The sequence below is a fragment of the Mandrillus leucophaeus genome, unplaced genomic scaffold, assembly GCF_000951045.1.
Source record: "Mandrillus leucophaeus isolate KB7577 unplaced genomic scaffold, Mleu.le_1.0 Scaffold277, whole genome shotgun sequence".
Taxonomy (NCBI): Eukaryota; Metazoa; Chordata; class Mammalia; order Primates; family Cercopithecidae; genus Mandrillus; species Mandrillus leucophaeus.
The window spans coordinates 1,155,409-1,170,422 of record NW_012102887.1 but is presented as its reverse complement, the minus strand read 5'-3'; the positions used below and the strand labels follow the sequence as shown (position 1 = coordinate 1,170,422).

The window sequence follows — 15,014 nt, the reverse complement described above, 5'->3', positions numbered from 1 at the left end:
AGAGCTTTTGAAAAGTAAATAGAGTGTTTTGGCAACATTTCCTATTTTCCCTTGATCTGAAATACTGCTGGAATTATATCTGTTATACCAAACTATGGTCTATAGCAGTGATTCTCAAACTGTGGAGGACTCCTGGGCACCCTTGAACACTTTCAGCAGGGTCTCAAGGTCAAACTTATTTTTCCTAGTAACGATAAGATGTTACTTCCTTTTCTACACTGTGCTGACGTTGTCACTAATGGTGCAGAAGCAATGGAAGGTGAAACTGCTGGTGCCTTACTACAAATCAAGGTAGTGACACCAAACTCTAATAGTGGTCACTGTATTTATTCTTCACTGACACACACTCACAATAGGAAAAAATAAAACAAAACAAAATTCCCAACAGAACAACCTAGTTTTGCTTGAGGATTTCCTTGATGAAGCAGTGAAAATTATTAATATAGCAAAACATTAACATGGGAGTGCATGTATTTTGAGTATTCCAGGTGATCAAATAGGAAGCACTAAGAAAGCACTTCTGCTCTAGTGTGAAGTCTGATAGTTGTTGATATGGTTAGGCTTTGTGTCCTCACCCAAATCTCATCTTGAATTATAATTCCCACAATCCCCACATGTCAAGGGAGAGACCAGGTGGAAGTAATTGGATCAAGGGGAGGTTCCCCGATGCTGTTCTCATGATAGTGAGTGAGTTCTCACGAGATCTGATGGTTTTATAATTGGTAGTTCCTCCTGCATTCATTCTCTTCCTGCCACCCTGTGAAGAAGGTGCCTTGCTTCCTCTTTTCCTTCCACCATGATTGTAAGTTTCCTGAGGCCTCCCCAGCCATGAGGAACTGTGAGTCAGTTAAACCTCTTTCTTTTATAAATTACCCAGTCTTGGGAAGTTCTTTATAGCAATATAAAAACAAACTAATACAGTTGTCTTAAGGAAAATGTAGGTGGTCACTTGAGTTCTGAGATGAGCCAACTTTTTTTCATGGAAAAGCATTTTTACTTGAAAGACTGAGAAACAACATGGTTTTCAGACTCAGACATTTGGTAGACATTTTCTTGAAAATGAAGAATGTGAGCCCACAACTTTCAAGCAAAAATATCAGCATTTCTTGCTAGTGATATATTTTAGCTTTCAGGCAAAAAGTACAAGTTCAGAAAACTTTTGTTTACCACCATAATCTTGACAGCTTACCAACAGTAAGAGTTTTCTTATGATAAAAATTGGTAGTGACAGTGGCACATGTTACTTTCTGATATTGTGTGATGAAATATGTCAACAGTTACAAGATATGCATAACTTAGTAGATCAGTATTTTTCAAATGTTTGGTGCACGATTATGCATGGATCATGCATGAATAAAAGATCCATTGAAAGTGTGAAATAGACCAATGGGGTTTAATGCAAGTATATGGAAAAGTTCACTAACATGGTTTCAGATTCTATATCGCAACTAATTTTAAGAAGTTACCATTTGTTGAGTTTTAATATAATATAAAAAAATGTTCACAATGATATAAAAGGGCAATTATAATACTCCTTCATTTTCAACTACGAATCAGTGTCTGAATACATTCTTTTCTTATACTTTTCTAAAATATTTAACAGCAGCTTGAATGCAGAAGCAGAGATGAGAATCCAGTGTCTTAAGCCAGATATTAGAGATTTGCGAAAGTGTAAAACAGTGCTACTCTTCTTACTCTTTTTAGGGTCATGAAAATATAGTTATTTTTACAAAAATTTTATAAAAAGAACATGCTATAAATTATTGTTATTTTACTTAATACATATTTAAAAATTTCTCAATTTTAGTTTTTAATAATGGAAAAAACCCAAAAACTCTTTGGTGTCCTAAATAATTTTTGAGTGTAAGGTGATCCTGAAGCCAAATTTTTGAGATGTACTAGTTTATATCCACAGACAGAGGTAGTAGAATTAAAGTGGTTAGGAGGCTCTGTCCAGTTTTTATTAGTGCTGGGCTGTTCAGATGGAATATATTCTATGGATCCATCTTCAAGTTCACGGATTCTATTCTCTGTCATCTCTACTTTTGAACTCACTTAGCAAGATTTTTTTCTTTTTTTAAAATTAATTTTTTTTATTATACTTTATGTTCTAGGGTGCATGTGCGCAACGTGCAGGTTTGTTACATATGTATACATGTGCCATGTTGGTGTGCTGCACCTATTAACTCGTCATTTATATTAGGTATATCTCCTAATGCTATCTCTCCCCCCTCCCCCCACCACTTAGCAAGTTTTTTATTTTTGTTATCATATTTTTCAGTTCTATAATCCTCATTTGGCTTAATAAATATTTCCTGGGATTTTCCATTTTTTCATTTGTTTCAAGTGAAATTGTAAATGATTATTGAAGGATTTTTATAATATCTTCTTTAAAGTCCTCGTCAGATGATTCCAACCTCTGATTCATCTTGGTATTGGTGTTTGTTGATTGTCCTTGGTATAATAGATGATTTTCAAAAAATTGGCATGGTGGTTCATGCCTGTAATCCCAGCACTTTGGGAGGCCGAGGCGGGCAGATCACGCGAGGTCGGGAATTCGAGACCAGCCTGACCAACATGGAGAAACCTTGTCTCTATTAAAAACACAAAATTAGCCGGGCATGGTGGCGGGCGCCTGTAATCCCAGCTACTAGGGAGGCTGAGGCAGGAGATTCGCTTGAACCTGAAAGGCGGAGGTTGAGGTGAGCCGAGATCATACCATTGCACTCCAGCCTGAGCAACAAGAGCAAAACTCCGTCTCAAAAAAAAAAAAAAAAAAAAAAAAAAATTGTATCCTAGACATTTTGATTATTATAGGGATCCTTAATCCTGTCTAAACCTTCTAATTTGGTGAAATCTGCTTAGATTTGGCATATGTGTTCTTGGGCTACTTTTGCGGGCGTTAGTTCCAATGGTGTCGGTGTAGTTTCCTAGGCCCTTGCAACGTCACTCTCCTTTGTTTTTTCGGGTACTGCTGAGGCTCCTGCTCAGTCGCTGCTGGCGCCACCTGCAGGGGGCAGAAGGTACTTCCCTAGTAGACCTGAGGTCACTGAGTGATCTTCGTGGTCACTCTGTGGCCTGATTGTGCTGCTGGCTGGAAGACAGAGAGACGCACGCAGAGCTTTGCTAAGGCTGCCTCAGTGCCTAGGTGTGGAGTGAGGTCTGAGACATTCCTGAATGTAACTGTTGCCCCTTTTGCAAGTGGAGAGGACCATCCACCAAAGGTCTGGCTGTGGAGCGGGGTCTGGGAGGTCCCAGGACTTTCTTGATGGGGCTGCAGCCAGATCCGACTGCCTGCTGGGGCCCAGCATGTGCAATGGGAACTGGACCAGCTCCAAGCTTCCACTATGGGATCAAACTGCTTGCAGGGGCCCCATTTGTGGGGCAGGGATTAGGGCCCTCTTGTCCTAGTTTTGGGGTGTGGTGTGCAGTGATAAAAAGGAAATCCAGGAATCTCACCATGTAGTCATTCCTCAAGCCCTGAAACCCATAGCGAGTCTACCTTCTTCCATTCGTCTTTCTGTTATTTTATCATTGTCTGCTGGACAATTTCAAGGGTATTTAGTTAAATTTAGAGGGAAGGACCAGGGAAAAGTGTGTCTACATGATCTTGTTTTGGAACTAGATATCACTGCTTATGTTTTGTTAAAAAATTAAAAATTTAAAACATAAAAATGGAAAAAACTGGCAACGTAGGTTAACTTTTGACATAGGTGGTCATCGTAAGTGTTTTTATAACATGTTTGTTTATTTCTATAGGAATTATGTTGGAATATGAAAAACATGGAGAATTAAAGACGAAGTCGATAGATTTGCTTGATCTTGGTCCCAGGTAAGTTCGCTGTAGGATTCAACAAGTAAATGTTCACTGGGAAAGCCTTGACACAGAGTGATGTGTGGATGAGCTGCATAAACTGCAGATAATACATTGTTTTTTAAAAATTGTTCTTCTGTGGTGTATCAGTTTCTGTTTGTTTCAGGGAGTTGTAGCTGAGGCTCTTGCTGAATGAAGAGGAAGTGGGAAAAGGGTCATCGCTCTTTTCTTTTTTTCTAAGGTCTTAAAAAAAATAAACCTTTTACTTTATAATTTTAGAGAGGCTGTGAAGGTAGAGTTTCCACACCCAGTTTCCCCTGATGTTAACATCTTAGATTAGTGAGGTACATTTATTAGGATTAATGAACCAGTGTGATACATAATTATTAGCTAAAGCCCACTTTATTCAGTTTTTCTTAGTTTTTCCCTAATTCCTTACTTCTGTTCCAGGATTCCATCCAGAGTCCCACATGACATTTAGCCATCATGTGTCCTTAAGCTTCCCTAAGCTGCGACTGTTTCTCAGACTTCCCTTATTTTTGGTGACTTTTACTTTCTTCTTTTTTTTTTTTTTTTGAGACGGAATTTTGCTCTCGTTGCCCAGTTTGGAGTGCAGTGGCATGATCTCGGCTCACTACATCCTCTGCCTCCTGAGTTCAAGCGATTCTCTGCGCCCAGCCAGTGACCTTTACATTTTTGAGAAGTACTTGTTACTGAGTTTTAAGAATGTTACTGAGCCTGTTATTTTCTTATTAAATACTTCTTTGGGCTGACTGCATATGTTCCTCCTCATTAATTGCCATGGGGCAAAAACAAGGAGCCCTAATCGCTATTACTGAAGCTTGGTATGAGCCCAGAGGAAACCCTTGTGATGTACTAATGCCCAGAGTTCATTCTCTTTAGGAAATCTAATGCAAATAGCTGGGCATGGTTGCTCACACTTGTAATTTCAGCACCTTAGGAAGCCGAGGCAGCACAGTCACCTGAGGTCAGGAGTTCGAGACCAACCTGGCCAACATGGGGAAACCCTGTCTCTACTAAAAATACAAAAATTAGCCAGGTGTGGTGGCGCATGCCCGTAGTCCCAGCTCTTCAGGAGGCTAAGGGAGGAGAATCGCTTGAACCCAAGAGGCAGAGGTTGCAGTGAGCTGAGATCGCACCACTGTACTCCAACCTAGGTGACAAAGTGAGACTCTGTCTTCAAAAAAAAAGAAATCTCATACAAAACTCCACTTCAAGGCCAAGGCCAAGTGTGGTGGCTCACACCTGTAATCCCAGCACCTTGGGAGACCAAGGCAGGAGGATCACTTCAGGCTAGGAGTTTGAGACCAGCCCAGGAAACACAAAATAGCAAGACCCTGTCTTTGTAAACAAACAAACAAACAAAAATCCTACTTCAAGAGAGAGTCAGACTAGTGATTATACTGTGAGAGCCTAAGTTCAGATAAGGTGAAAATAATCTCAATGGGTGAAAATTGCAAAAGAAACAAAACAAAAATGTTGTGCTTTAGGTTTGTGGCCTGAGACTGTAAGCAAAAGGACCTGTCTGATATGGGCTACTCTCTAGTTTTATAATGAGTCCACTTGGCACCATAGCTGATGAGACAGGGGCTCTCTCAATCCTGGAGCTGCTGCCACTTGAGAGGTTTGGTGATTCTGGGAACACCTGTCTAGGGTGGGGATGGGGCATGGCTCAGAGAATGGTGGCCTATGTAGGGTCCAAGTCTTATTTCAGGTGCTTGGCACAAAAAAGGTAGTCAATTGATTTTTTTTTAAAGTCAAAGAACAAACAGTGGCACAGATAGTGTCATTGAATACAACAGTCTTTGTTATTTTCAGGAACAGTGAGGCCTAATATCAAACCCAACCTGTAATTTTTATAAATGGAACATGTTACTGATTTGTGTGATTATGCTAGCATGCAGAAAGTTTCTTTGTTAGACATTCGTTTATTTAGTCAGCAATTATGTACATGTGCCTTCAACATATATTTAAGAATCTAATCTGGGTTAGATTCTATTAGAGGCTATAAAGGTATTAATCATAACCCCTAGACTTGATAGGCTTTTTGTCTAGTTTGAGAAACAACTTGTGCAGCATCGGATATCACACAAGTGGTACAGATAAGCTTCTATATGAGAGAATAACCTCCAGCTAGACATTCCGCAAAACCACAGATCTTTATATTTTAAAAGTACGAATTATTAGGTGATTTCAAAAAGGACTTGTGGGCTCTGATTCCAGGCACTCAACACTTTGAAGGGCTTCATATTAGCTATAGTCACTCAATCGTGCTATGCTTTCCTGAGGAGATGTAAGGCATTAGCCACTCATAAACATGACCTTTTGGTGATAGGAGAAAGTAAATAAATGTCTCAGAAAAGTATGAATTTTATTTCTAGTTTTTGCAAGAATCTGGAAGTATTGTGCCTGTAAAAACACTGGCACCGTAGATGACATGCTGGAATTATTGCATGAAAATCCTACAGAGTTGGAGTGTTTAGGTTATCTGGTTAATTTGGATCTTGCAAGGAAATCTGTTTTTATACAAGTTATTAAAAACTTTTCAAAGGAGCATTTTTACCCTTTCAATTCTTGTGAAATTAATTATCTTTTTGACGATGGAATATCTCAGGGTTTATCCAAGTCATTATTATGGACGGTCCCTGGTTCATTTTTGTTCAAAATATTCACTCTTACGCTAATAGATTATGTTTCTTGAGAGCTGGGACCATATCTTTTACACACCCAGTGCTAAAGCAATAGTACCAACTCAATAAATGTCAATTGAATGAGCAGGTTCCTAGCTCAGTGCCTTGCACAAAACTGGAGCTTAATGTTTGTTGATGGGGTGAAGAGGGGGATATTTATCAGGGGCCACATTCATGGGAAGTGGATACTGAGACAGAGGTGGGTGAGTCAAAGGTTTATTGGGCAGTGACACTTGTGACAGTCCAGGGCATGAAGCAGAAGCAGGATCAGGCAGGAGGAGCCATCTGACCTCGATGAAGGAGGCGGGACAACAGAATCTCTGCCAATCTGGAGGAGCTCAGGAGCAAGACTTGCCAGCTAGAGGAGGGCCTCACAGGGAGAAAAGGCCAGGCTCTTGCTCTGCCCCTGCTCAGCGGTGGACGGAGAGCCCCAAGAGAAGAGGCAGCCCTGGCCTGGAATGCCAAGGTGCAGCCTGAAAGAGCTGCAGCTAGAAGCTGTCAGGCAACAAAGCTCCAAGCCTGACGCTGGGCCTGAGTTCTTTCTTAAAGGTGGGGGAACCTGCATAGTGCATCTTCTAGACACGTGTGTGACGGGACTTGTAAGATGGCTCTCTTTTGGGTGCTTCATGGTGTATATACATTGAAACCTTTTTTGAACGAATATTATTCTGTACCAGCAACATTTTCGGAGTTTCTGTGAATTATTTGAATACTAGAGGAAATTTGAATCTATCTATATATTTTTCAGCCCAGTTATCTTTCAGGGAAATAATATTTTAGTCCATAATAAATATTAATATTAGTCTTATGATTCTTTAAATTTATGGGTTAGGCATTTTTCTCTTTTCCTAAAAATATTTTAAATCAAATCTTTCTGAACCTCAGTTTCTTCATCTCTAAAATAATTACGATAAAAGCATTACACTAGCAAATTGTTACAGGATTAAATAAGAGAACATGTGTAAAGTGAAAAGTATGATGCTGGGAACATTCAATACATGTTCATTCAAAAGAGACAGGAAAGAAGGAAAAAGAGCTCATGTTCAGAACTAGTGCGGCCTAGGCCTTCCTAGGTGTCTTCATTCGTTTTGTGCTGCTATAACAAAAAAGACCTGAGATGGGATTATTTATTTCTCACAGTTCGGTCTTGGAAATCCAAGATCAAGGCCCCCACAGGTTTGGTGTCTGGTGAGGGCAGCACTCTGCTTCCAGGATGGCATCTTGATGCTGTGTCTTCACATGGCAGAGGGCAGAAGGGCAAAAGGGATGAACTCTCTTTGTCAAGCCTTGTTATCAGGGCATCTAATCCCATTCAGGAGGGCTCCACCATTGTGACTCAATTACCTATTCAGGCCCCACCTCTTAATGCTGTGACATTGGTGAACATGTTTCAGCATGAATTTTAGAGGGGACACAAACATTTAAACCACAACACTAGGTGAGAACATTAGACTCTTGGCACAGCCTTCGTGAAATAAGCTTTAGCTTTGGAAAAATGTGTTTTAGAAATTCCAAGCTTCTTGCTTTCCTGCCATCATCTATTTACTGATTTATGTGATCCCCCGCTCCCCCCGATATCTCTTGGAAAAGATAATGATGTTTTTGACATTTTATAAGTGTGCTTCATGAAACAATGCAATCAATTCTTCATGTAATAAAGATATATGCAAATTTTGACATAAAATAAAAGAAACTTTCGTTTGGGTGAATTTCAGTACTGATGTCAGTGCTTTAGTAGAAGAAATCCAGAAGGCAGAACCTCTAATCACAGCTTCACGAACAGAGCAAGTCAAACTTTTGATACAGAGGTTACAAGAGAAACTTGGCCAGCACAGCAATCACACATTCTATCTTTTTAAGGTAATGGATTTACAAAAATATCAGATAGAAGAATTTCAGTGAAATGATTGATATTTTATTTATTTTTCTTTCCCTAAAAATATTTTTCCATGAAAAATGCATGTCAGTGATTGACTGTAGTGCCTCACATGTTTGCTAAAATTGTCCCAATAATTATTTGTTAAATGAATGAGTGAAATCCAAAACACTTATTTCTTGAGAGGTTAAGTAAAGATTTCAGCTCCCCATGTAATGATAAATTTAAAGGGTTATTATTATTAAGATAGTTTTAAGTTATGGAATAAGTAAAGCTTTTTTCTAGTTAAAGTAACATTAAGAAGTTGTGTTTTATGACAAATCAACATTTCATATTTTCTGCTTTCATGTGAACTAAACCATATTTCAGTAAATTATTTATTTGTATGACATATAATTTTAATGTGATGTAAATATGCTTTATAAATAGTTTTTTTGATGATTAAATGTAGCAAATATAGTCATTTAGTACTTCAAGAAAAGCTTTTAATTTTCCTTTGTCATTATCTTAGAATTACTTCATATTACACTGCTTTTATCTTTTATGATTTAAATATAATTATGATAATAAAATATAATTATTAGTTATATACTCTCCTGATACAAAATATCCAGGCATTTGCTTCTGGATGAAGAAATTATAGTCGTGTAACATTTCTTTGTCCAGCAGGTGGCACTGTTTAATTTCAAATATGAGCTATATAACAAGCATGTCTCATAATTTATTCTCCAAAGGGAATATTTTTGATAGTGAAAGTACATGCTATTAATGGTTACATTTTGGTAACAGACATAACTTGGACTGTCCCAGCCCAGCCAATCACTCTTAATAGACTGTCCAATCTATGTATATGCGTTCAACAAATATTCATGTAACATTCACTGTGTGTTAGATGTTGTAGGGATTGAAAGATAAAGAAGACATATTCTGACTCTAAAGGAGCTCCAGGATTCATAAAGTAATAATACATTGTCAAATCTTTATTGAAACATATTTAGTGTATTGCCTATATACCCAGTCTATACATATGTACAAACCACATGCCATATGTAAAAGAAAATGTTACCAATTAGTGCCATCAATAAGATACCACATAGCACTAATTGGTAACACTTAGTGCTATCAATAAGATGCCACATAGCACTGTCTAAAGGTAAATCTGATGTATAATTAAGACAAAATTGAATGTCTTCATTGGTTTGAAGTTATAACTAACAAATTAAATTTAATTTGGCTTGAGTCTAAAAAATGGTGTTTTCTTTCACTGAAGGTTCTCAAAGCACATATATTGCCACTGACTAATGTTGCACTTAACAAATCCGGCTCATGGTAAGATTCTCTTTTTGTATCTAATTTTTAGCAATGAAACAAATTTCTGTGTTTATCAAAGATTCCAGTTTGCTAAGTACATAATACATTCATTTTTCTGATTTCAGTACCCTTTTGGATATTGAGGAGAAATATAAGCCCTTTCTCCCACTATTCTAATCCGAGTTTTCTGTCATGTTCGTGCCACAGTGATTGGGAGGCATATTGGATTCTCAGCCAATGTAGCTTGTGAAGAACTCAACTCAGGAATGAGTCGGGCAGGGTGGCCTCATATCTAACTTGATTGGTTGTGATCAGTCTATTCAGAGCAGGTGTTTTCCATCTAGGTCAGTAATTTGGGGTATGGCGAACAGCAGCTTCAAGTCTCTATTGAGAGCATGGCTGTGATCAGCTTGGGAGCTGACGTGCTTGGTAGCAGAGATGAGGGAGAAGCCTCCTCTTGACCTACAGACATAAAACAAACATAAAATAGACATACAATAAGCAGTTTGCTAGGGCTTCCATAATAAAGTAGCACAAACTGAGTGGCTTACACAACCAAAATTTATTGTGTCACAGTTGTGGAGGTTAGAGGTCAGAGGTCAAGGTGTCATCAGGGTCAGGTCCTTCTGAGGCCATGGGAAAGAAGCTGTTCCACAGTTCCTGTAGCTTCTGGTGGTTTGCCGGCCATCTTTGATGTGGAGAAGCAGCACCCTGAGCTCTGCTCTGATCTTCACATGGTTTTCCTTGTGCGTGTCTGTGTCTATATGGCCCGTTCTTATATGCACGTATTGAATTAGGGCCCACCCTACTGCGGCATGATCTCATCCTAATTTAACTAACTCTTTTTTTTTTTTTAGAGAGAGTTTCACTCTTGTTGCTTAGGCTGGAGTGCAATGGCGTGATCTTGGTTCACTGCAACCTCCAGCTGCCAGGTTCAAGTGATTCTCCTGCCTCAGCCTCCTGAGTAGCTGGGATTACAGGGGCCTGCCACCACGCCCAGCTAATTTCTTGTATTTTTAGCAGAGATGGGGTTTCTCCATGTTGGTCAGGCTGGTCTCGAACACCTGACCTCAGGTGATCTGCCCGCCTTGGCCTCCCAAAGCACTGGGATTACAGGCGTGAGCCACCGCGCCCGGCTCTAACTTAACTGTTAATAATTATATCTGTAATGACCTTATTTCCAAATAAATTCATATTCTAAGGTTCTGGGGGATTAGGACTTCAACATATAAATTTAGAGGGCTTATATTTCAACCCATAAAAGTATCTATAGTATATATGTGTATAGTTGCAAATGTGAGTTTGCATCTATCCAAAGGTAGAGAAAGTCTGTGGGAGAAGATGGTAGAAGGAAAATACCTAGGTAGAAAGAAAATACCTTGTCTTGTCAACCTGCCTGTTTAGTTGAGTTTTGCTATTAGACTTTTCTTCACCTTTTCTTGTTACCACTTGACATTCAGACTGGCTTTTCAATGTTGTGGATTGTTTTCTGTGCTGGGGAAATATATTTTTGTTATACTTTTGAAGCAATATTTTGATTTCAGAGATATTTTAAAAAGAAAGTCTCTTTCCTAATTGAATATTGAAGGAATGATTAAGATGCTGCTATTTTACATTATACTCGACTCACTATTCCTGTAGGAAAATGTTAAAGGAACCATTCATTTGTTAAACAGAATATAGGCCAGGTGTGGTTGTGCACACCTGTAATCCCAGCACTTTGGGAGGCCGAAGCAGGCAGATCACGAGGTCAGGAGTTGGAGACCAGCCTGGCCAACATGGTGAAACCCCATCTCTACTAAAAATAAAAATAAAAATTAGACAGGAGTGGTGGTGTGTCTCTAATTCCAGCTATTCAGGAGGCTGAGGCAGGAGAATTGTTTGAACTCGGGAGGTAGAGGTTGCAGTGAGCTGAGATTGCACCACTGCACTCCAGCCTGGGCGATAGAGCAAGACTCTGTCTCGGGCGTGGGGTGAGGGTGGGGGTGGAACAACGGAATATATCACAATTTAGATATTGTTCTCAATTTAACTTTTTATTCAGCACACATGATTTCCATTGTAAAAAGCATAATAGGCCAGGCATGGTATGTCACACCTGTAACCCCAGCACTTTGGGAGGCTGAGACAGGTGGGTCACCTGAGGTCAGTAGTTCAAGAGCAGCCTGGCCAACATGGTGAAACCCCATCTCTACTAAAAACAGACACAAAAATATAGCCAGGCATGGTGGCGGGTACCTGTCATCCCAGCTACTCAGGAGGCTGAGGCAGGAGAATCGCTTGAACCTGGGAGGCGGAGGTTGTAGTGAGCCAAGATCATGCCATTGCACTCCAGCCTGAATGACAGAGCGAGACTCCCTCTCAAACAAACAAACAAACAAACAGCATAATAAATAGAGTTATTATCCTGCAGGTAAAACATGAAGTGTTTATTAACACGCTGCCATTCTTCCCTGCAACACGTTTATATTCCTTGTGTTAGCTTTATCACAGGAAGCTACGATCGGACGTGCAAGCTCTGGGACACTGCGTCTGGAGAGGAGCTGAATACCCTGGAGGGCCACAGGAATGTGGTTTATGCCATAGCATTCAACAATCCTTACGGGTGTGTTCATCCTTTCATGTATTTGTTCATTAATTCATTTATTCATCCTTCCATCTGCTTGGGGAGAAAGGGAAGCAGACAAGAGGTCTAAATTGACTGAGTGCTTGGTATGTGCTTTGGAAGCCTTTTAAATGCCTCCTTCAATGCTTAAAGGGGTCTTTGGGTTACCTATCACTATCCTCATACAGAATACAAGGTTTAAGGCCAGGCGCGGTGGCTCATGCCTGTAATCCCAGTACTTTGGGAGGCCGAGGCGGTGGGTCACTTGAGCTCAGGAGTTTGAGACCAGACTGGCCAACATGGTGAAATCCCATCTCTACTAAAAATTCAAAAATTAGCTGGGCTAATGTATGTACTGTATGGTGGCGCATGCCTGTAGTCCCAGCTACTCGGGAGGCTGAGGCAGGAGAATCATTTGAACCCAGGAGGCGGAGGTTGCAGTGAGCTGAGATTGCAACACTGCACTCCAGCCTGGGCAACAGAGTGAGACTCTGACAAAAAAAAAAAAAAAAAAGAATACAAGGTTCAAGTATGCTTCCAAGGACCGCACGGTAGTAAAGAGGAGAGTTGGAGTTCATGCTCAGCCAAGACTTGACCCTCAACCCTTGGAAGTTGTAAGGCACTGCGTATTGATGTTCACAGCCCTGGGCTCGTCCCTCTGGGGGAATGTGACATACACACACAGCATGGTTTACTTCATTTAGAAGTTAATTTACAGTCTTGCCAGGCAGGAAAAAAAGGTGTGTGGCAACATGCCAACATGCTAAATGACAGTACCAAGTACAACAGAAGTATTTTTAAACCAACCTCTAGATAATTGACAGGAGATTACCCAGTGTCCTCTATTCTTCCTCACGACACACTGCTGATTCCCACGGCACCCTGAGCATCAGTAGCAATGAAGATACCCACTGGAATGGGCATTCTCCTCCCACTGGTTAGGTTCTAAACTGATCAAGAGTTAGTTGTATTTGTCGACCAATGTGCTTATGTTGGTTGTGCTTTCAATTGTAATTGTGTAACATAACATGTAATTTAACGAAATATTACGTAAACCAATAAAATATGAGTGGAAAAGAAACCTGGTCTTTTCTAGGGAAGCACAGATAAGGCAAATCTTGGAAAAATTGTTTCATAACTAAATGAAGTTGTGGCTGAGATCAATGTTCAGTTGGAAAGCATACTGTCAAAATCTAGAAAACGTCTGCACTCAGATTGTTCTGCACGTATGCTTAAGTTCTTTAAGTTCTCATGCCACTTGCAAGAAAAGAAAACTAGATATTGCAGAGGTTTGATAACATTTCTGAAAGACAAATGGTGAACTCCACTTCGCTGACACATAATCAAAGAGAGACAGTGCCCTCTTGTGAAAAGATTGGCAAATGAATATATATTTCTATCTAGTGGAGTATACATTTTTTAGACAAGCATGTATGTTTTCATGATTGCACCTGCTAAATGAATTTTTCCATAGATGAAGCTGGTTCTATAAATGTGGCTCATTTACTATAGTGTTATGATGACTAGAACAAAACAGTAAATGATTTAACAATTAAGAGGAGAGGTCACTGTGATTTCTCCTGGTGAGAGTCTTTAGAGATGGTGTGAGCCGAAAGCGGAAGCCAGGAGGATGAAGGTGGTGAGCAGTGGAGAGGACGCACGGAGCAAAGAGACCTCAGCAGCTCAGTGTTTCAAGGAGGGCATTCATCAGGCACACTCAGTGGCCAGTCTCTGCCGCGAGCATTTCATGTTGAGAAACAGAAGTGTGTGAGGTCAGAGCATTCAGTGGAGTTTAAACTCTGTCCTGTAGGACTGAGTTGCCATCAAGGGTTTAGGAACAAAAAGTGGAACAATGAAAGTGATGTTTTAAATGGAAGGATAGCTCTGGCAGAGAGAAGAGGTCAGAGGGTTTGGATGTGAGAAGAAACAGGACACAAGGAGGTCATTTAGGATGCAGATGCGACAATACACTTGTGATAAAGTAATACACTCATTTCCTGGGTAGGGGCAGAAAGAATAGAGGAATTTCATAAAAATTTGATACACTTAGAAAATAGACATTTTATACTATAGTTTAAAAACTTGTTATCTAGGTTGCCCATATCATATCTGTAAAAAATGTAATACCCTTTCAAAACATGTTAATTGTGATGGCACCAAACTTAAATTGGTACATTAAAATGATTAAACATTCCAGTTAAGTTTTAGAAAGTTTAACTTTGATCTATGCATTTTTATATTCCAGAGAATGACAGTTTTTATAATACCTTATTACACCAGCTTATGAAAAGATAAAGATTTTATTGAAATTATAAATGACACTATTTTACTTCTGGTATAATTCCTACTTTCACTGCAATGCTATTTAAAGGGTATTCTCTATAAAATAACGCCATATCCTTTAATAGTCTACTTAACAAACGTGATGTGTTTGGGTGTCTGTCTATCTGAGAATGATGTTTTTTCTTGTTGGAGAGGTGAGGGATACTTCTTGACCCTTCAACTGAATTCTACCAAGAGCCCCTGATGAAAAACCCCCTTGTCCAATCAGTTATCCTCGCCTGATGATTCATGTATGCGTGAATACAGTGTTTCTCATTGCACTTTGGGGTCACTGGGGTTTCAGTAGCATGAATTCAACACAATCACCAAAGAATAAGAGGGAGTGTGTGTGTGTGTGTGTGTGTGTGTGTGTGT

The 15,014-nt window shown here is 39.6% G+C and overlaps 1 protein-coding gene across 1 annotated transcript in view; it reads left to right on the top strand.

Moving 5' to 3' along the window:
• Positions 1 to 15,014, top strand: part of DAW1 (dynein assembly factor with WDR repeat domains 1) — a 78,092-nt gene that overhangs the window by 14,021 nt on the left and 49,057 nt on the right. The window contains exons 2-5 of the mRNA XM_011984957.1: positions 3,760 to 3,832; positions 8,241 to 8,385; positions 9,672 to 9,730; positions 12,195 to 12,317. Coding sequence (XP_011840347.1) covers positions 3,760 to 3,832; positions 8,241 to 8,385; positions 9,672 to 9,730; positions 12,195 to 12,317 — 400 coding nt within the window. The remainder of the gene's footprint in view (positions 1 to 3,759; positions 3,833 to 8,240; positions 8,386 to 9,671; positions 9,731 to 12,194; positions 12,318 to 15,014) is intronic.